This window comes from Martes martes (assembly GCF_963455335.1).
Source record: "Martes martes genome assembly, chromosome: 9".
Taxonomy (NCBI): domain Eukaryota; kingdom Metazoa; phylum Chordata; class Mammalia; order Carnivora; family Mustelidae; genus Martes; species Martes martes.
In genome coordinates, this window is record NC_137896.1 from 28,240,613 (window position 1) to 28,261,971 (window position 21,359).

A 21,359-nucleotide genomic window follows, 5' to 3' on the forward strand; every position below is an offset into this window, starting at 1 on the left:
AAGTTTGTATCAGTTTGGGTCCAGTCGGGAGACCTAAATGGAGAATGATAAACGTAAAGAATTATTAGGCTGAGGGAGAGCACCCAAGAAATGACACACTTGGAAAGGGAGCCCCTCCCCATGCAGGGGTTCAGATTCTAATGGCGAAAATAAAACTGCAGATCACTGGAAAGCAGAGAAGTTCTCTGGTTTACCTGGGCCAGAGCTGGTCCCCAGGTCCTGGGCAAGCAAGAAACAACGCTCTGGGGTTCAGAGGTAGGGGGACACAGGGAAGCGGCAGCTGGTGGTCAAGCATGTGGGCATGGGATGGAATGGTGCTGCTTCTGCAGCCTGGAGCCCATGGTGTCTGTATACCGAGCCATAAGCAGTGGTTGGGTGCACAGGTATGCAGAAGGGTGTTGGTCAGTGCAAACACAGGGGCACAGGCCGGGTAGCTAGATCTTGGCAGCTGAGGAAGCAGAGCCTGGTGTGGGCAGGAGGCCAGGAGTGTGGTGTCTACCCAGGGAGGCTTGGGAATGTGATGACCATTCTAGGAGAACCTTTGAGATTGCTGCTGCATAACGGAGGCAGAGCGCCGCCAGATGTTCTCACACCTGGGCTGCTCGCCGGCTGCCCCAGCTGGAAGCAGTCGGAGAGCTCTTTCCTCCGGTAATGTCCCTCTGAGCGCCCTCTACTGGGAAAGATGAAGCTCACACTCATGGTGAAGGGGAAAGGCCTAAAGGAATGCTGTCTATCACAGAGCGGTAGTGGAGGGTGAATTTGGAGCTGAGTGGCTCCGTGAGAACTGACATGCTAGGTCTGTGTGAACAGCTGTTTTTCCGTCAGATTTTCATGCCACGATTTTAGTAACAAAATATCAGAAAATTCATATGGTTTATCAAAAAGTCAAGTAATGTGGGACGCCTGGGTGCCTCAGTTGGTTAAGCTGCTGCCTTAGGCTCAGGTCATGATCCTAGGGTCCTGGGATCAAGTCCCACATCAGGCTCCTGCTTCAGGGGAGCCTGCTTCTCTCTCCGCCTCTACCTGCTTGTTCTCTCTCTCCTTCTCTCTCTCTCTCTCTCTGACAAATAAATAAATAAATAAAATATTTAAAAAAAAAAAAGTCAAGTAATGTAAAAGTTTAAAACTTAGCAGTCCTCCAACATCCTCCATTCACCACCCTCCACAAAGGTAACCACTGTCTCTGGCTCAGTGCAGCTTCGTGTCTCTAGGGTTTTTCTGTGCATTTACACACATACGTGTAGTTATATGTACATATATGTATATATGTGTGTATATATGTATATATATACAAAATATGTGCTTAGTTTTCGTATAAAATAAATGGGTTTGGGGCGCCTGGGTGGCTCAGTCGTTAAGCATCTGCCTTCTGCTTAGGTCATGATGCCAGAGTTCTGGGATCAAGCCCTGCATTGAGTTTCCTGCTCAGCAGGAAGCCTCCTTCTCCCTCTCCTGCTTCCCCTGCTTATGTTCCCTCTCTTGCTGTGTCTCTCTCTGTCAAATAAATACATAAAATCTTTAAAAAAATAAAAGTAAAATAAAATAAATGGGTTCATATGGTTCCTATTGAGCTGCAGGGGTTTTTTGTTTGTTTTTGTTTGTTTTTAATAAAGATTTTTTTATTATTTATTTGATAGAGATCACAAGTAGGCAGAGAGGCAGGCAGAGAGAGAGGAAGGGAAGCAGGCTCACTGCCGAGCAGAGAGCCCGATGCGGGGCTCGATCCCAGAACCCTGGGATCATGACCTGAGCCAAAGGCAGAGGCTTTAACCCACTGAGCCACCCAGGCGCCCCTGTTTGTTTGTTTTTACTTAACAGGACATCTAGAGATCACTTCGTGTCAGTACACAGACTCACCTTATTAATGACCACATAATATTCCCTAGAACAGACATCCCATAGTTAATTTAACCAGCCCCATATTGAAGTAGGTTTTTCCAGAATTTGTAAGAGAACTATTTTAAATAGTGCGACAGTGAATTCATACCTTTGTGCAGTCGTGCAAGTTGTTTTATGTTAGACTCTTAAAAGGAATTTGCTAAGTCAGAGGGTCTACATATTTAAAAGTTGGATAGATATGGGGTGCCTGGGTGGCTCAGTCGTTAAGCATCTGCCTTCAGCTCAGACCAAGCCTGCATCAGGGCCCCTGCTCGGCGGGAAGCCTGCTTCTCCCTCTCCCACTCGCCCTGCTTGTGTTCCCTCTCTTGTTGTGTCAAATAAGTAAAATCTTAGAAAAAAAGAGTTGGATAGATAGCACTTTATTTTCTTACATAAGGGCTGAACCAATTTATACATCCACCTAATATGTGTGAAAGTGTTCATTTTTCCACATCTTCAACAATATTGGATGCTCTTATCACCTTATTTTTTTGTCATTCAGTTGGTCAAATGTAAAAAATTTTAAATTCATATTTACAGTGTCATTAGATATGGCTTCATATCTTCATCTTTGACTATTTTTCCATTTTGTTGTTTCCATGGGTGTGTAAAGGGCTCTTTACACGGTCTCCATATTAACCTTTTGTTAGAAATGTTACAAATATTTTCTCATGTAGGTCACTTGACTCTTACATATTCATTTTTAACATACAGAATTTTAATTTTTATGTAATAAAATCTATCATTATTTTCCTTGATAATTTCTGGGTTTTGTGTCTTGCTCTGAAAGACTTTTCCATAGTTTACATTACAAAAAAAAAAAATAGCCTGTATTTTCTCAAGGATTTTATGTTTAGTTTTTTTTTTTTTTTAAGGTTTTATTTATTTATTTGAGAGAGAATGCCTGAGAGAGAGAGAGCATGAGCAGAGGGAAAGGGAGAAGCAGACTCCCCACTGAGCAGGGAGCCTGACTCTGGGCTTGATTCCAGGTTGCTGGGATCATGACCTGAGCTGAAGGTGGGCACTTAACCAGCTGAGCCACCCAGCCACCCCTGTTTAGTTCTTAAATATTTTCACATAAAATAGTATGATTATAGCCCTTGACCATTCTTCTTTTGTTTTTTTTTTTAAAGATTTTATTTATTTATTTGATACACAGAGAGAGATCACAAGTAGGCAGAGAGGCAGGCAGAGACAGAGAGAGGGGGAAGCAGGCTCCCTGCTGAGCAGAGAGCCCAATGCGGGGCTTGATCCCAGGACCCTGGGATCATGACCTGAGCCGAAGGCAGAGGCTTTAACCCACTGAGCCACCCAGGCGCCCCTCTTCTTTTGGTTTTAGTTTCAAAAATTACTTAGAGCTGGTGCATCGGGGTGTCTCAGTCCATTGAGCATCTGCCTTCAGCTCGGGTCATGATGCCAGGGTCCTGGGATCAAGCCTGGAGTTGGGCTCCCTGCTCAGCAGGGAGTCTGCTTCTTCTCCCTCTGCCCCACCTCCCCGCTTGTGCTGTCTCTCTCTCTCAAATAAAATCTTTTAAAAAATGTTTAAAAATTACTTTGAGCCTTTTGTATTTTTAAGAAAAGTAACCTGTTTTTCACATGTGTCGCATTTTTCTTCTTTTCTTTGTCTGTCTTCCTAGTTTTCCATGGATTTTTTAAATGTATAAAAGTTTTTTAATGTTCATCATTTTTTTTTTTTTTAATTTGACAGAGAGATCACAAGTAGGCAGAGAGGCAGGCAGAGACAGAGAGGGGGAAAGCAGGCTCCCCACTGAGCAGAGAGCCCGATGCGGGGCTCGATCCCAGGACCCTGAGATCATGACCTGAACCAAAGGCAGAGGCTTTAACCCACTGAGCCACCCAGGCGCCCCTTAATGTTCACCATTTTAATAAATAACCATTAATGTGATTTAAAACCTCAGTCTCATTCCTGTCCCTGTCCTTACTCAACTGATTCCACCTCCTCCCCTACCAGTAATCAGTTACTAGCATCTTAGAAATCTTTCCAGAATTTCTTGTTTTTCAAATAGAAGCAAATACAAAACATACGTATTGTTTTTACCCTTTTCATATAGAAGTATACAGAAGTCTTTTTTTGAAAAGATTTTATTTATTTGACAGAGAGAGAGAGATTACAAGTAGGCAGAGAGGCAGAGGGGGAAGCAGGCTCCCCGCTGAGCAAGGATCCCAATGCAGGGCTGGATCCCAGGACCCTTGAAACCATGATCTGAGCCAAAGGCAGAGGCTTAACCCACTGAGCCACCCAGGCGCCCCCAGAAGTCTTTTTTATCTAGACTCGTTCTTTTTCTGTGACTTCTGGGTTATATATCATACTTAGAAATTGTTTCTGTTTCGAGAGTGTGAAGAGATCCAAGATTTGTTCTGATACGGCTTTATTTATTTATTTTTAACATTTAAATCCTGAATTCCATCTGGAAAATATTGTATTGTAGAGATTAAGTAATGAAATAGTGTTTATTGCAATTCTTCCCATATGGCCCATTGTCTCATTTCAAGTATCAATTTGCAACAATTTGAAATGCCATCTTTATTACGTGCTCAATTCCCAGTTCTTTTTCTGGACTCTTTTCTTCCATCAATCTATTTGGTTATCCTTGTCCCAAAACAACAGTTTTAATTAACTTCAGTTTTATGTAGTATATTTGATATCTGACATATATCTGTTCTCTTATTTTCAAAATATTTTAAAGTACTTTTCAGCATTTTCTGTTTAAAAATGATATTTGTTTTTTCTGCAAGTGAGTTTTAGAATCCGTTTGTGCTGGGGCGCCTGGGTGGCTCAGTCAGTTAAGCATCTGACTCTTGATCTCAGCTCAGGTCTCCATCTCAGGGTCATGAATTTACAAGCCCTGCACTGGGCCCATGCTGGGCGTGGAGCCTACTTAAAAAAATAAAAAAGAAGAATCAGTGTGTGCTTCTACCACCCACCCACCCCAACTGGGAGTGGTTTTTACTGGAATTTTTTTTTTTAATTTTTTTAAGATTTTATTTTTTTGTTTCACAGACAGAGATCACATGTCAGACAGAGATTACAAGTAGGCAGAGAGGCAGGCAGAGAGAGGTGGGGGAAGCAGGCTCCCTGCCGAGCAGAGAGCCCGATGTGGGGCTCGATCCCAGGACCCTTGGATCATGGCCTGAGCCAAAGGCAGAGGCTTTAACCCACTGAGGCACCCAGGCGCCCCTTTACTGGAATTTTTATGCATTCATAGATCAGTTTGGAATGTTTCTTGCTCTGAAAGATTTTTCTGTAGTTTATATTGTAAAAAACTATTAGCCTGTATTTTCTTTTTTTTTTTTTAAAGATTTTATTTATTTATTTGACAGACAGAGATCACAAGTAGGCAGACAGAGAGAGAGGAGGAAGCAGGCTCCCCGCTGAGCAGAGAGCCCGATGCGGGGCTCGATCCCAGGACCCTGAGATCATGACCCGAGCTGAAGGCAGAGGCTTTAACCCACTGAGCCACCTAGGCGCCCCTAGCCTGTATTTTCTTTTTCTTTTTTTTTTTTTTTAAGGATTAGAAGGCAAGGGTAACTTGCACTCTTTTTTTTTTTTTAAATTTATTTATTTGACAGATAGAGATCACAAGTAAGGAGAGAGGCAGGCAGAGAGAGAGGAAGGGAAGCAGACTCCCTGCTGAGCAGAGAGCCCCATGTGGGGCTTGATCCCAGGACTATGGGATCATGACCTGAGCCGAAGGCAGAGGCTTTAACTCACTGAGCCACCCAGGTGCCCCCCCTAGCCTGTATTTTCTAAAGGATTTTATGTTTAGTCTTTTTTTAAGATTTTATTTATTTATTTGAGATTTTATTAAGATTTTATTTATTGAGATTTTATTAAGATTTTATTTACTTATTTCTCTGTTTTTTATATCTTTGAGTAAACTTTGATCTGATTTTTTTAAACTTTATTTTTCTTTAAGGTTTTTTTTTTAAAGATTTTATTTATTTATTTTTGAGAGAGAGAGAGACAGAGACAGAACAAGCAGGAGTACAAGCAGGGGGAGGGGTGGAGGGAGAAGCAGACTCCCAGCTGAACAGGAAGCCCAACTCAGGACTTGATCCCAGGACCCTGGGATCATGACCTGAGCCACCCAGATGTCCCTCCTTCAAGTTTTTATTTAAATTCCAGTTTATTAACATACAGTATAAGGTCAATCTCAGGTGTAGAATTTAGTGATTCATTACTTACAGAAAACACCTGGTGCCCATCTCAGCAGTGCCCTCCTTAATCCCCATCACCTATTTAACCACCCCTCTATCCCAGCCCCACCTGGCCTGCTCCCCTCCCATCACCCTCAGTTTGTTTTCTATAGTTAAGGGTCTGTTTCCTCGTTCGCCTCTCTTCCCCACCCCCCATGATTGTATTTGGTAAAAACTTTTGTTAGGTTTATTCTTGCATATCATCATTTTAATACTATCATGATTAGGGTCTTTTAAAGTCATATTTTAGTCGATTCTTTTTATGATATAGAAATATATCAATATAGAAAATATGTAGGCTTCTGTTGATTGCCCTTTTGTTTTGTTCATTAGTCTATAGCCTGCTTTGGATTTTCTAAGTAGACAATCACATTATTTGCAACTAGCAGAAAACTCACTCCTTCTCCAAAATATAAACCTCTTTTTATTTATTTTTTCTTAAATTATTTTGCTAGAACCCCAAGAAGAGTGTCAAATAGAAGATAATGGTAGGGGGCGCCTGGGTGGCTCAGTGGGTTAAAGTCTCTGCCTTCGGCTCTGGTCATGATCCCAGGGTTATGTGATCGAGCCCCACATCGGACTCTCTGCTCAGCGGGGAGCCTGCTTCCTCCTCTCTCTCTCTGCCTGCCCCTCTGCCTACTTGTGATCTTTGTCTGTCAAATAAATAAATAAAATCTTAAAAAAAAAAAAAGATAATGGTAGGCATCTTTCTGATTCTTATCAGGAAGGCTCCCGAAATGATACTGGAGGAAACACTCCCCTTAAACACCGCTTTCTCTTGGCTTCCTGGGAGAGGGCCTACTCCTTTTCTGTCTGCTTGTCCCCACCTCCAGCCCTCAAATGATGGCATGTTTCAGGACTCCTACTCCGTCTTCATGTCGCACACACTCTCAGCGACCCACGCCCATTTCAGACTCCAGTCATCTCGTGCCAGCTTGTGATTTCTGTGACCTCCCATAAGCTGAGCATTCAGAGATTGACATCTCCAGCCCAGGACTCTGTCTCGAGAGCTCTGGGCTCACCGAAGAGTTCCTCTGGGATTTCTTCCCTTTCTTTCTTTCTTTTTTTTTTTTTTTTAAGGTTTTATTTATTCATTTGACAAAAAGAGAGAGCACAAGTAGGCAGAGAGGCAGGTGGGGGCGGGGGCGGGGGGTGGGGAGCAGGCTCCCTGCTGAGCAGAGAGCCTGATGCAGGGCTCCATCCCTGGACTCTGGGATCATGACCTGAAGGCAGAAGCTTAACCCACTGAGCCACCCAGGTGCCCCTGGGATTTGTTTCAAGCACTGCTAACTAACTGAGTGCCTCTAAAATGGAGTTCATTATCAGCAGGCATTGAGGGCGACCCCTGGATATAAATCCCACAACCTGCTTTGGTGTTAAGAACCAGAAATAGAAGAAAGGCTGCTTGCTCTGAGAGACCTGCCCCCACCTTAGAGGGTCTTATTTCCTGCTAATGCCAGCCCAAGCCAGCCACCCCACCCTGGTCCTACCTGAGTTTATGCCTTGGATATTGGTCACATAGCCTGTCTCTCGTGCCAGGAGCTCCTGCCACCCTTGGACTCTTGCCCCACGAACTGCGTCCTGCCCAGCCAACTGCCTCTGTTCCGTCACCTGCTGTCCCTAAGCATGGATGTGGTCAGTTGCCCGAGCTGTTTCTAGTCGTCACCCTCTCCCAGCTGTGGGGGGCCTCGACTGCCTTGTGAAGTACAAATGGAGGCTTTAGGGGTTCCTCTGGGATCACTCCATCTAGACGCAAGGTCATGAGGAGGCTAATTTCTGCTTGCCTCTGTGTGGGCAGGAAGTATGAGCTGTACAGCATGGACTGGGACCTGAAGGAGGAACTGAGGGACTGCCTGGTAGCCGCTGCGCCCTATGGGGGCCCCATTGGTATGTCACCCCTATGCCACTGCATGTTCTGGAACAATGGGTTGAACTCGAGGTGCATGATTCCCCGGGGGCCTTGCTGGCAGGTGCTCCTTGCTAATGTGGCCACCCCTCGCCCCCCCAGTTCTCACCCCCTGCTGAGATGCTTTAAATTTTGGTTCTCATATGGGGTGGGCCTGGGGAGCTGGACAGAAAATCTCTTCTTGAACTACAGCACTGTTGAGGAACCCATGGCGGAAGGAGAAGGCGGCCAGTGCCCGGCCAGTGCTTGAGATCTACTCTGCCTCCGGCCTGCCTCTGGCCAGTCTGCTGGTGAGCACTCGTGATCCCTGCTTGGGGCTAGGCAGGGTCTGGATCCCATGGACAGCCTCAGGAACCTCCCTGTCCTCTGCAGTGGAAGAGCGGGCCCGTGGTGTCACTAGGCTGGTCAGCCGAGGAGGAGCTGCTCTGCGTGCAGGAAGATGGTGTGGTGCTGGTTTATGGGCTTCACGGCGACTTCCGGAGGCACTTCAGCATGGGCAATGTAGGGACCGCAGGGGGCTGGGGAGAGGGCTGGAGTCTGGGCCTCTGGCTTTCTCAACCCACAGCCCCTCTCCCTAGGAGGTGCTCCAGAACCGGGTTCTAGACGCCCGGATCTTCCATACTGAGTTTGGTTCGGGGGTGGCCATCCTCACGGGGGCCCACCGCTTTACCCTCAGCGCCAATGTGGGTGATCTCAAGCTCCGCCGGATGCCAGAGGTGCCAGGTGAGCCCCAACATCTCTGAGACAGGCGTTCGGTGCCCTCCAGACCGGGGGGCCAGGAGAGGCTGAAGCTGTGGGCTCTGGCCATCCTGAGGTTGCCCCCTGCCCCGGCCACAGGTCTGCAGAGCGCACCCTCATGCTGGACCACACTGTGCCAGGACCGAGTTGCACACATTCTTCTGGCTGTGGGGCCTGATCTTTACCTTCTCGACCACGCAGCCTGCTCGGCAGTGGTGAGGGCCCTGAGCAGGAGGGAAATAGAAGGGGTGTGGGAGGCAGCGCGGGGGGAGGCAGTGAAAAAATGTCTGCTGTCCCTGGCCTGTCCCAGACGCCCCCTGGCCTGGCGCCCGGAGTGAGCAGCTTTCTGCAGATGGCAGTCTCCTTCACCTACCGACACCTGGCCCTCTTCACAGACACAGGCTATATCTGGATGGGGACGGCGTCACTCAAGGTGTGCTCCTGGGACAACATGGTGGCACCCTGTCTTGTCCAGGAAAGAGCTGTTAAGGGTAGGGGAAGGGCCTTTTAACCAGACGGGTGACTACTGGGACAGGGCCGTGATGTTCCTTGCACCCTTCCAGGAGAAGCTGTGCGAGTTCAACTGCAACATCCGGGCCCCCCCGAAGCAGATGGTCTGGTGAGGATGGGGGTATGGTGCTGCGGGTGGGCACAGCCTTGTTTCCAGGGACACCTTGATTCAGCCTGTCTACTGGCCACACCAGGAGGAGCTATCCTCTCTGCCAGTGCATATTTGAGGGAAACCTCTGTGCCCCTGTGGGCCCCAGATGCTCCTGAGAGCTGACAGCACAGGGAGAGAGAAGCAGATGTCAGTCACAGGCATGGGATAAGGGGTGGCATGCATGTGCAGGGCTATCCTGAGGCAGAGCAGTATAAGCAGTGATGTGCGAAGGTTAGAGACGTGTCTGTGGGCCCCGTGTCCTGTGTGTATCCCAGATGTGCATGTGATGCTGCCCACAGGTGCAGCCGTCCTCGCAGCAAAGAGAGGGCTGTCGTGGTGGCCTGGGAGAGACGGCTAATGGTGGTGGGTGATGCACCTGAGAGCATCCAGTATCCTTGGAGGGCTGCCTGTGCGGGTGGGAAGGGAAAGAAGGTGAGAGAGGCTCACTTGCCCTGCCCCATTTCCGGGTACTTTTGGGAACCTTGACCGAGCCCAGGTTTGTGCTGGATGAAGACTCCTACCTGGTGCCTGAGCTGGATGGGGTCCGCATCTTCTCTCGTAGCACCCATGAGTTCCTGCATGAGGTTCCAGGTGAGGCCCTCCCAGGGGACAATGGTCCCCAGGGCAGGATCAGGGCACTGAGCCAGTGCTGAGGATTCCCTGCCCTCCCAACACTCACCAACTCCCTCCCCTAGTGGCCAGCGAAGAAATCTTCAAAATTGCCTCCATGGCTCCTGGAGCACTGTTGTTGGAGGCCCAGAAAGAGTATGAGGTAAAGCCCTAGGCTTCTCCCTGGGCCCCAGCCCGTGCTATTCTCCTTCCCCTTCCTAATTGGCTCAGCCCTGTGTCCCTCCCTGCCTGGGCACAATGAACTCAGCCAGGTGCCACTTGTCAAGAGTCCAGGCAGGACACTGGGGAGAGCCAGCTCAGGTAGACTGAAGTGATATGGTATCTTCCATGCAGTGATGGGGAGTTGCGGGGAACCTCTGTTGTCCCCAGCCCAGGCACCGATCAGGGCTGTCATCAAGGCCCTCTGCCGGCAATTGTGGGTGGATATGGTGGGAGGCGTATGGGTAACTTGGGTGGACTGTGGGCTGAGGGAGTTTGGGCTTTGGCCTCTGCAGCCCCTCCATGCCAGCCCATTTGAACTCCAGCCCAGAGGGGTGGGGGGACCAGAAATGGGGGTATTCTCTCTCATGGCACCCCATCCCTGGTGCCCTTCCCCCACCCCCCAGAAAGAGAGCCAGAAGGCAGATGAGTACCTCCGGGAGATCCAGGAGCTGGGGCAGCTGACCCAGGCCGTGCAGCAGTGCATCGAGGCTGCGGGACATGAGCACCGGCCAGACATGCAGAAGAGTTTGCTCAGGGTCGGCCTGGCCAGCGGGAATAGGGCTGGAGGGGTGCTGGGCGTGGTGGGGGGGTGTACCCTAGCGGGAAGGGTAGGGCAGCAGGTATGAACACCCCTCTCGCCCTCTGGCTCTTCTCAGGCTGCCTCCTTTGGAAAGTGTTTCCTGGACAGATTTCCACCGGACAGCTTCGTGCGCATGTGTCAGGACCTGCGTGTGCTCAATGCCATCCGGGACTACCACATTGGGATCCCCCTCACTTACAGCCAGTATCCTTAAGCGAGCTGCCGGGATGTTTACAGCCCGTGGTGGGGAGGGGAGGTGAAGGGGCTAAACATACTGCCTGCAAGTCCTTGGCAAATGGGGCTCGAACCCCAGCTGGATCCTTAACCATGTAAAATCTAGATATAAACAGCTCACCATCCAGGTGCTGCTGGATAGGTATAGCAAGTCCCAGGGCTCTGGGAGGAAGGCTCTATGTGGGCGGGCATTATAGCCCCTGGTGGATTCTTGTGGTCACTGTTCCTCACCCATTTCTTCGGGAGCTGGAAGGCCTGAATTACAGGCTGGGGCCACTCTGCCCTCTCTTTCTATCCCACCTCACTCCTGTACCCTTTATCCCCTTGCCTGCCAGGCTGGTGTTACGGAGGCTTTACCCTCTGGCGATCCAGATCTGTGAGTACCTGCGCCTTCCTGAAGTGCAGGGTGTCAGTAGGATCCTGGCCCACTGGGCCTGCTACAAGGTAAGGGCACAGGGCAGGCTTCAAGGTCAATTAGAAGATGCCAGGCCCTGGAGACATGTGGGAAACACGAAGTGTAGAGGTGAAGGGGGAGGTCCTGATCCAGGGCCAGTTGGGGCGGTGGGTGAAGGGTGAGCTCTAGGTGTGGGTGACAACCCTCTTCTGTCTGCAGGTGCAACAGAAGGATGTGTCCGATGAGGATGTCGCTCGGGCCATTAACCAGAAGCTGGGGGACACGCCAGGTGTCTCTTACTCTGACATCGCTGCACGGGCCTATGGCTGTGGCCGCACAGAGCTGGCCATCAAGGTGTGGGCGCCCAACCCTCCTCAGATACTCTGACATTGGTATTAGAGGCCTCTAGGCCAACTCCTTCTCTCTGTGCCTTTCTTCCCACCCCACAGCTGCTGGAGTATGAGCCACGCTCCGGGGAGCAGGTACCCCTTCTCCTAAAGATGAAGAGAAGCAAACTGGCCCTGAGCAAGGCCATCGAGAGTGGGGACACTGATCTGGGTGAGCAGAGTTTGAGGGAGGGCAAGGCTGGGGCCCCTGGGCTAAGCACAGGGCTGGGCCGGAGTCCCCACACCACCTTACTGTTCCTTAGTGTTCACGGTGTTGCTGCACCTGAAGAATGAGCTAAACCGAGGAGATTTTTTCATGACTCTTCGGAACCAGCCCATGGCCCTGAGTTTGTACCGACAGGTGTGTGCCCTGGGTAAGGGTGGGGCTGGAGCCTCCTGAGCCACTGACTTGGCCTCCCAAGCTGGCCTTGCTGACTGCCTGCCTGTCCGTGGCCCCAGTTCTGTAAGCACCAGGAGCTGGAGACACTGAAGGACCTTTACAATCAGGATGACAACCATCAGGAGCTGGGCAGTTTCCACATCCGAGCCAGCTATGCTGCTGAGGAGGTTCGAGGTCCACAGAGTGGGGAGGGCCTATGGGCTGAGCTGCTGGTCAGGGACCTTCTCCAGGCATCTGGGCCTTCTGTCCAGTACACACCCCCTCTGATCCTCACTGTCGCAGGAGAGTCTGAGATGATAAGAGGCCAGGATGGTGGTCAGTCCCAGAGGAGCTAGCCTCCCCACAGGAACACTGAGGGGGACGGTGCACCCAGCGCAAAAGGCTGGCCCTGGCAACCCTGAGCATGAGGACCAGGGAGAGCAGTGTAGCCTGAATGGGGAAGGCTGATTTCCTTGGTGCCAGGAGCTCAGGCTACCCTGCTTTCCCCTGCAGCGTATCGAGGGACGAGTGGCAGCTCTGCAGACGGCAGCTGACGCCTTCTACAAGGCCAAGAATGAGTTCGCAGCCAAGGTTTGCCTTACTGTTTTCTGAGAACCTCATCTGCTCCTGGTCTTGGTCTGGTCTCCTTTCCCTGTTGGCCCCGTTCAGACCCATCTGGCCTCCTCTCCACCCCAGGCCACAGAGGATCAAATGCGTCTCCTGCGGCTGCAGCGGCGCCTGGAAGACGAGCTGGGGGGCCGCTTCGTGGACCTGTCTCTGCACGACACAGTCACCACCCTCGTCCTCGGCGGCCACAGCAAACGTGCGGAGCAGCTGGCACGTGACTTCCGCATTCCAGACAAGAGGTAGGAGAGGCCTGGGCTGCAGGTAGGTCCTGGGATCGCCTGTCTGTCCCACAACACCTGTGAGCCTGGCTTCCCTGCAGGCTCTGGTGGCTGAAGCTGACTGCACTGGCAGATCTGGAAGACTGGGAGGAGCTAGAGAAGTTTTCTAAGAGCAAGAAATCGCCCATTGGCTACCTGGTGAGGCAGGGGCTCTGCGGCCACTCCACGCCCAGTGGGAGTAGTCCTGGGGAGGGGACCAGGCCCAGAGCCGGGCAGATGGCTTGGTCCTGCATCTGTTCAGCCCTCCCACATAGTTAGCAGGTGCTTCCGTTGTCTGCACACTCATGGGCCAGGTCTGTGGGCGAGTGGGTCTGAGTTAGCCCATGGGTGTTGGCTGGAGAGGGAATGAGCTGCTTGCCCCCCAGGAGGCTGGCAGTGAGCACCATGTGCCTAAGGGAAAGTCTTGTGTGAGTAGAGGGTGGAGGGGCAGTAGGAGGGCATGTCCGGGAGGCAGTGGAAGAGACTGACAGGGGTTGTTTTCTGTGGCAGGTGGTTCAGGGGTATGGCGGGTAGGTGGGATAAGGGCAGCGGTGAGAGAAAGCACAGGCCCTGAGAAGGCAAGGGACTCCTGTTGCAAGAGGGTAGCCATGGATGGTGGAGTGGCCGTGTGGACATAAACATAGAGTCTCAAGGCTCTAACAGATCTGTGTGTTGGCGGTTCCTGCCCAGAGACTGTGGAGATCACAACTTTGCATGTGTGTCAGGGTGGGGGTGAGTCGGGATTGTGTACACTGAAGGGTGTAGGAAGTACACGGGGACCATGCGTCCACTGGGCTTTTGCTCATACGAGAGAGGACAGGAAGGCTCTGCCTTACCTTCTCCTCTCCCCATCTTCTAAGCCCTTTGTCGAGATCTGCATGAAACAACACAACAAATATGAGGCCAAGAAGTATGCCTCCCGTGTGGGTCCCGAGCAGAAGGTCAAGGCCTTGCTTCTTGTTGGGTGCGTTGGCTGAGAGCCCCGTGGGTGCTAGGGGGCTGAGCCTGGGGGCTGATGAGGGGCATGGCTTGTGCCCTTGGGCAGCCTGACAGCATCTCCCCTCCTGCTCAAACCACAGGGATGTGGCTCAGGCTGCGGATGTGGCCATTGAACACCGGAACGAAACAGAGCTGACACTTGTATTGTCCCACTGCACTGGAGCCACGGATGCGGCCACGGCTGACAAGATTCAGCGGGCTAGGGCACAAGCCCAGAAGAAGTAAGGGGCTTATCTTGCATGTCTCCCTGAGCTCTAGGCTTTGCAGAAGGTCACCGCGTATCCAGCTTCTTCAGAGCCGAGCTAAGCTGAGGAGCTCGGGTGGGGTGGGAGCCGGGGGTCTGATGGTCTGATTGTGAATAAAGTTGAGACATTTTAGAGCGCCTGTCTCATGCAGTCGGGCCCAGGCAAAAGCATGCTGGAGGCAGAACCATCCAGACACTTGAGCAGAACTCCGTGTGTTTGATTGTGTTGGGACTGAAGAGGTGCTCCTCGGCGATATTTGCAAGAGACCTGCCCGTCTCCACAGTTATGGAAGAAGGCCCTGTAACTAAGCTCACAGCCCAGGGAGCTGGGCAGAACTCCAGCAGCAGCCCATCGAGAGCCTCTCTGAAAAGCATTATACATGTACACACAAGAACTATGCTGAATGCTTCACCATTGCTATTTCACTTATTCCGTAAGACAGCCCAGTGAGATAGGTAACATTACCCCATTTTACAGAAGAGGAAGTCGAGGACTGAGGACATGTGGTGACAGTGAGTATGTGGCGAAACCGGGATTTGAAACCTAGTTGTGCTGGTAGGGGTCTTAGAGCTTCTCCTCAGCTATTGTGGTCACAGAAGAGGGATGACTGAAATTGGGCCCTCTGAGCAGAGGAGCCTGAGGCAAGGCCTCCATTCTCACCACAGTAAGGGTTGGAGGACAGATGAGCGTGTGGCCACCATGTCGGAGGGTTAGAGGAGGAACCTTCACAAACCATGTCCACCTAACAGTGGTGAGCAACTACCGTGTTGTCCTGGGGCCGAAGAGAAAAGGAGGATGGAATGTCTCCATTCTGCCAAGGAAGAACTATAGATGGAGACCCCTGGCTCTACCTTACCCCCGAAGAGAGGCTTCATCCCCCGCCAGCAGCAGTACCTTCTTGGCCCTGCGGACCCCCATCGCTGGCCTTCAGCGTGCCACTCTGGTTACGTGAGCTTCATGGCTCAGTGCCCCCACCCAACACTGAGGGCATTTCCTTTTCCTCTTATTGCGCCCTTATTCTAGAAGGAGGACAAAGGAGGAAACCAAAGCCCAGAGGGAGGGCAGGCCTCCCTGGAGTTTCTGGCTTTCTCCTCTTAATGCCTCTAGAGTTGACTTGAAATGAGTGCCTGAAAAGAGTGAGAGACCCGGGGCCTGGTAAGCAGTTTCTTTTTCTTCTTCCTCCACCTGATTTGTAACTTTGAATTTGCAACTTTGAATATCTTCCAAGGGGATATACGTCACATTGTAGAACAGCCATTTGTTATGCTCACCTCTTACTACATGGGTCAAAAATCTGGGCTAGATAAAACAGTGGTTTGTTTCTGCTCCACAATATTTGGGATAGCAGCTGGGGGCCTAAATCGTCTGAAGGACTGACAGCTCACAAGTCTGGCAGCTGAAGCTGGTTATTGACTAGAACCTTCGCTGGGACTGTTGGCCAGGACACCTACGACTCAGCAGAGCTCAACATGGCGGCCAGGTTCTAAGGGCAGCATCCCAAGAGAGCCAGGCAGAGCAGTACTGCCTTCCCTAACCTAGCTCTGGAAGTCACCCAGAGCCTCTCAATACCTGCCACTTTCCATTGGTCAGGGCAGTCCCACCCTGGTAGTTTCACTACCATCTCTTGGTAGGCTCTGGAAGAGTGTATAGAACTGGTAATGTGGCCAGTTTTTGGAATCCACAGATAGGCACAGCCCATCAGCCTCTATCAGAATCAGCAGGCCTCCAGGGAGAGGAAGAGAGATCCCAATACTAAGCTCATTGTTTGGGGTTCTTTTCCTCCCCAACCTTGATTTAATAGTTCCCCACTGCCCTGGCAGCTCTTTGATGCCTTTCAAAAATGTTATCTCCAGTTTTTCTAGCTGTTGTCAGTGAAAAGAGGTTGGGACTATACAACCCAATGTGCCCTCTCTGGAAAGGGGGCCCTGAGCACTGCTTTGAGAATGTACACAATAAAAAGTCTGTACCCCCAAAGTCACATGCCCCATATATGCTCCTGTAATGTGCAAACATTAAGCACTGGACATAGGAAGCTTTATAAGTACATGAGAAAAAACAATGATGACATACAAATAAAGTGATTCCAACTTCATAAAAAGTGTTTATGCAGGTGGAGAAGCACCAGAGTTGTCCAATGGGAGAGTTGTCTGAAAATTAAAGGCAATTTGGTATGCTTTTTTGAAAATTAAACCCTGATCCCTCTTCCCCAGCATTGTATCACGAAAACTTTCAGACATACAGTTAACTCGAAAGAATTATACAGTGAAAACCTGTATACCCACCGCCTGGATTCTGCCATTAGCATTTTACTATCACACATCTCTTCATCCCTCTATCCATCTTACTTATCCACCTTATATTTGATGCACTTCAAACTAAGCCGCGGTCCTTAATACACTTCCCTCTAAATACTTCAGAATTTCTTTTTCTTTTTTTTTAAGATTTTATTTATTTATTTGACAGAGAGATCACAAGTAGGCAGAGAGAGAGAGAGAAGGAAACAGGCTCTGGAGCAGGGAGCCTGATGCGGGACTCGATCCCAGGACTCTGGGATCATGACCTGAGCCAAAGGCAGAGGCTTTAACCCACTGAGCCACCCAGGTGCCCAATACTTCAGAATTTCAGTGACTAAAACCTAGAACAAGGATTTTGGGAACCTTTCTTCTGTAGAAGCCCGGGAGTGAGATTCAGTCAAAGGCCTCGAGATAAGGGGCCTGCAATCTTTTTTAGGTACAAAGCTCCAGCAAAGGACCCTAGAAAGGAGAACAGCAGCCTGGAAGGGCACTTGGCTCTCATTTACTCCAATTTTCTATCTTATTGCCTTGCTTTATTTTCATTACAGCATTTAGGAAATTTTCTTTTCCCTTGTTTGTTTATTGTCTGTCTCCCACCCAGAATGTAAATTCCTGAGAGCAGAGACCTTTTCTGTCTTATTCCCTGCCGCGTCCAGCACATGGTTTTTGCTCCGTATTTGCTGAGTGAGTGATTCATTGTTCCATTTACTGGGTGGAGAAGGGGCGCCCAGAGAGGGGAAGTGATTTACCTGATGAAACAGAGGAGTCCTTTACCCTCATCGTCCAGGTCTTCTTCAGTCCAGTCCTTTTCTCATGAACTCTGTGACTCCTTGGGGCACCTGTGGCGTGGCTCACAATCGTCTGCCTGTAGGTAAGAGCTCCAGTGAGCTGGACCTAAAGCAGGACTGGGAGCAGAGCTTCAGCCTCCCACATGGGTGCACCTGAGTATGGAAAGCCTCCCCTCCCTCTCTCGGTCCTCCTCTCTTATTCTGTGCTCTTTGAAGACAGCCCTTTGCCCTGTGGTGATGGGGCAAAAGCGTGGAAACCCTGGGCATCAGGTGGGGTGGGGAGGCTGGGCAGCCGTCCACAGTGGGTAGATGAAGACGGGACTCTATTCTCTCCCACTGGAAATGGTCGGTGTGGTAACCAAGCTGAACTCTCCTTCCCAGAGTCTCCAGGATGGGGTACCCAAGACCCTGCCTCTCCTAGGTCTCCCTTACACACACACCACAAATGCTCTGACCACAGTCCTGCTGTTTCATGAAGAGAAGGAACTTCATTTCCTGAGAATGGGTTACTTGCCAAGCTGTATGTGGTTATAATTCTCAGTCCAGAGGCTGGGAAGTTCCAGGAAGGGTGGCAGGGGGAGGTTCAGGTCACCCAGCCAATGTCTGGGCTTGAACCCCAGGGCTCTCTGACTTGGAAAACCTGCAGTGTTTTCCCAAGTGTGGCCACATCAAGTGTGTGTGTATGTGTGTGTGTGTGTGTGCGCACGTGCGCTGGGAGGGTGGGGGAGGGTGTCCTTCAGATGATCTTGAGGGTGAACGCTTTTTATTTTATTATTATTTCTTAAGCAAACTCTACCCCTAGCATGGGGCTCAAACTCACCAGCATCAGGTGTCCTGTGCTCTACCCACTGAACCAGCCATGCCTCAACACTTTCTATTTTAATAGTTATTTTCATATATGTTAGAACATATAAGTAGCACATCAAAACTTTTTATGGTAATATAAATGAAACTATAAAGAAAGAAATCAACCAAAAGAAGCATACTAAGAGATAACAGGGCAGATGTAGAGAATGCAAAACTAAGCTGGTGGGGTTTGGTCTTAAGATGCCACTGCTACCCTTAGGTACCCAGGTACCTCCTGCACATAGTCATTATTTTCCAGGGTTTCTTTCTTTCTTTCTTTCTTTCTTTTTTTTAAGATTTTATTTATTTATTTGACAGACACAGATCACAAGTAGGCAGAGAGAGAGGGGGAAGCAGGCTCCCCGCGGAGCAGAGAGCCCGATGGGGGGGGGTGCTCCATCCCAGGACCCTGAGATCATGACCTGAGCCAAAGGCAAAGGCTTAACCCACTGAGCCACCCAGCCGCCCCTCCAGGGTTTCTAAACGCTTTGAATTCAGGCTTTTCCGTTTTACTTTCGGTGAGCAGACAGATTGAGTTGGGACTTTCTGGGAAACGTGTGGGAGCACCTGCCCTCATTGGCTGCCCTTGGGATCTAACAAGAGACTGGGCATGTGACCTCTGGGCCTTTGGGCTAGAGCGTTTATCCGGCAGAGGCGTCTAGGGCTTGGCCATTTCGTGACCCATCCGGCGCTGCTGAGACCAAGAGACAAGTCCAGCTAGAGAAGGAACTTCCCTGCCCGGAGAGGCCAGCCTGAGGGAGGTCCACCGCTGCCTGTATTTCCAGGCTTTGGCCTGGGTCAGCACGCACTCATTTATTCCACAAATGAGAAGGGAGAGTGCATAAATTGGCGCCCCAACTGCAGGAGGTGGTGGGGACTCGAGGTGACAGGGGCACCAACCCCGAGGAAATAGTTGCTGATGTGGGCTCTTTCTGCACCAAAATGTACCCCCCCCCCCCCCCGTACTCCTTGTCACGAAGAAGAGTTGCCGCTGGCCACAGACTTCACCCCGGGCGCGCCACCGCAGGCGGCGCCGACTCCGCGTCTTGGATTAAGGGTCCCCGAGCAAGCTCTGCTTGCACACTGCTGTGCAATCTGTCTCCAGCCTGCACCCCCAACCACTCGCCCTGAGCGGGGCCTGCAGCGTCCGAAGGACCTCGTGTGGGGGCCACAGCCAGGAAAGTGTGTGACCCGCCACGCACCACGGCCGTGTACCCGGCCTTCGGCAGCCGACGCCCAAGTCCCGCAGCTGCCGGACGGACCGACGCATAGCTTTGGGGCACCACACGTGGGGCAGGGACCCCTGGGGAAGAAGTCCGCGCGCAACCCCGACCCCAGGGGCGGGACGCATCTCAGGTCCTCTCCGCCTTTGAACCTCCCCTCCTCCCTGTCTTATCGCAAATAATACCCCCACCGCAGAGAACCGTGTGTCTTATTTCTGCTCGGCTCTGTGGCCAGCCAGGCCCCGGTACGCGCATCTAGAAAGCGGGAGAGATTTCCCTGGGGCTTGGGTGGGGATGGTGTGAGCTGACTTGATGTAAGACGACACCCACGGCGCCGGGTCCATTCTAGGGATTTAGCTGGTCCCTCTCCCCAAGAAAGCCTACGTCCTTTGAATACCTTGCAGCGATTGGGGGGTGGAGAGTCGGAATGGAATACATTTGGAGAGAGGGGTGGAAAGGCAGCTTTTGAGTTCCAGGCCGTCCTGGTCTCTGAACACCGGTGTAATTTGTATTTGGCCTCAGTTTCCTCATCTGTAAACTGGGAAGAAGGCCTACGTCCAGGCGACTGGGACTTTAGAGAGGCGGATGGCGGTGGTGCACGGGCGGTAAGTGCACCCGGGGTCCGGCTTCCCCAAGGTTCCCGCGGGCTGCGGGGCGCAAGCACTCATCCCAGGCTGCGCAGGAGTCAACGAGACCGTGAGAGCCGGCTCCGCGGCCCACGCGAGCGTGCGAGCGAGAGCTTGGAGGCGCGCAAGGGCGGGGCCCGCGAGGGCCGGGAGACGCCCGTTCGGTGTGGGCCAACCAGCGCCCGTCTCTGAACGGCCAATGAGGACGCACCTTACAGCCAAGGCCGGGTCGGGAGCGAGGCTGCGGCGAGTGCGGCGCTGACAGAGACGCGCGCGCGCCAGCCCTTTGGAACCCGGGCCGCGGCCGCCATCACCGCCGCCCGCCCAATCGCCCATCAGCCGCTTCCCCTCGCCATGGAGGCGAGGCCGCCGCCGCCGCCGCGGAGCTCCGAGCCGCGGGCCGGGCGGCGGCCCTGAGGGCTTGTGGCGGGCCGAGACGCCGCCGCGGAGTCGAGGCGGAGTCGCCGTCCTCGTTCCCAGCGGTCCCGCCCAGCGCCGGACTCGGTGAGTGCTCGTGGCCGCCGCCGCCGCCCCGGTGGGCTCCGTAAGGTGTGGGGGGGGGCGGCTCCCGAGCACGGGTGTCAGGGGTCGCCGGCCGGAGCCCCAGGCCGTCTTTTCCGGGCACAACCCATCAGGCGGCTCCAGTCGGACCCCGCGTCCTTGCGCTGTCCGTAGGGGGTGTGTGGGGGGGGGTCCCCGGAAACATGCCGGATAGGGCGCCGACCCCTCTCGACCGCCCGGGAACTTTGCGTGCGTCCTCCTGGGGTCAGGGCAGGGCACTGCCATAGTTCATTCGGCAAGAAGAAACTTGGAACAGTGAGAATAGAATTTGCTCAGGTCCATTTAATGGGAAGAAAGAGGGAAACTCCTGGCATGAGAAAATTTGTTCTTGCGGAGACCAACTTTTCTTTCCCTTAACCCCCCGCTGGCCTCTGTCCCAGGCCCCTCTCTTTTCCGCCCACTCCAAACTGTCGAGGTTGCTTAAGAAGGGAAATAGGGGCTCACAGCTGCCCAGAATTCAAAATGAGCCAGTTGCGAATGCAGAGCCCCTTCCTTTTCACTTTTGGTAAATAAAATAAAGAATATTGTTTTTTGGAAAATCGGTTACTAATTGTATTTCCTGAAGATATAAATAGTAATGGCAGAGCTGAGGGTTTTGTTGTGTTTTTTTTGTTTGTTTGGTTGGGTGTTTTTTTTTTTTTTTTTTTTGAGATCAGAGATGATGTTTGTAAGACTGGAAAAGAGGAAT

General features: G+C 51.5%; 1 protein-coding gene across 4 annotated transcripts in view; it reads left to right on the forward strand.

Moving 5' to 3' along the window:
- The window catches only part of VPS16 (VPS16 core subunit of CORVET and HOPS complexes), a 30,644-nt gene extending 13,146 nt beyond the window's left edge, over positions 1-17,498 (forward strand). Inside the window, exons 1-26 of one of the 4 annotated variants that reach the window (XM_080812899.1) lie at positions 7,672-7,731; positions 7,895-7,983; positions 8,195-8,292; positions 8,375-8,503; positions 8,581-8,725; positions 8,840-8,955; positions 9,051-9,173; positions 9,304-9,359; positions 9,701-9,790; positions 9,898-9,992; positions 10,097-10,173; positions 10,637-10,768; positions 10,889-11,016; positions 11,153-11,188; positions 11,382-11,490; positions 11,660-11,794; positions 11,890-11,998; positions 12,090-12,187; positions 12,286-12,393; positions 12,719-12,796; positions 12,902-13,071; positions 13,152-13,248; positions 13,950-14,053; positions 14,169-14,309; positions 17,229-17,311; positions 17,415-17,498. In XM_080812899.1, coding sequence (XP_080669025.1) covers positions 7,727-7,731; positions 7,895-7,983; positions 8,195-8,292; positions 8,375-8,503; positions 8,581-8,725; positions 8,840-8,955; positions 9,051-9,173; positions 9,304-9,359; positions 9,701-9,790; positions 9,898-9,992; positions 10,097-10,173; positions 10,637-10,768; positions 10,889-11,016; positions 11,153-11,188; positions 11,382-11,490; positions 11,660-11,794; positions 11,890-11,998; positions 12,090-12,187; positions 12,286-12,393; positions 12,719-12,796; positions 12,902-13,071; positions 13,152-13,248; positions 13,950-14,053; positions 14,169-14,309; positions 17,229-17,235 — 2,475 coding nt within the window. In that variant the 5' untranslated portion in view covers positions 7,672-7,726 and the 3' untranslated portion in view covers positions 17,236-17,311; positions 17,415-17,498. Of the gene's footprint in view, positions 1-7,671; positions 7,732-7,894; positions 7,984-8,194; positions 8,293-8,374; positions 8,504-8,580; positions 8,726-8,839; positions 8,956-9,050; positions 9,174-9,303; positions 9,360-9,700; positions 9,791-9,897; positions 9,993-10,096; positions 10,174-10,636; positions 10,769-10,888; positions 11,017-11,152; positions 11,189-11,381; positions 11,491-11,659; positions 11,795-11,889; positions 11,999-12,089; positions 12,188-12,285; positions 12,394-12,718; positions 12,797-12,901; positions 13,072-13,151; positions 13,249-13,949; positions 14,054-14,168; positions 16,427-17,228; positions 17,312-17,414 lie in introns of those variants that run through there. The other 3 variants (XM_080812896.1, XM_080812898.1, XM_080812897.1) reach the window with 3 other exon arrangements.
- The last annotated feature ends 3,861 nt before the right edge of the window (positions 17,499-21,359 follow it).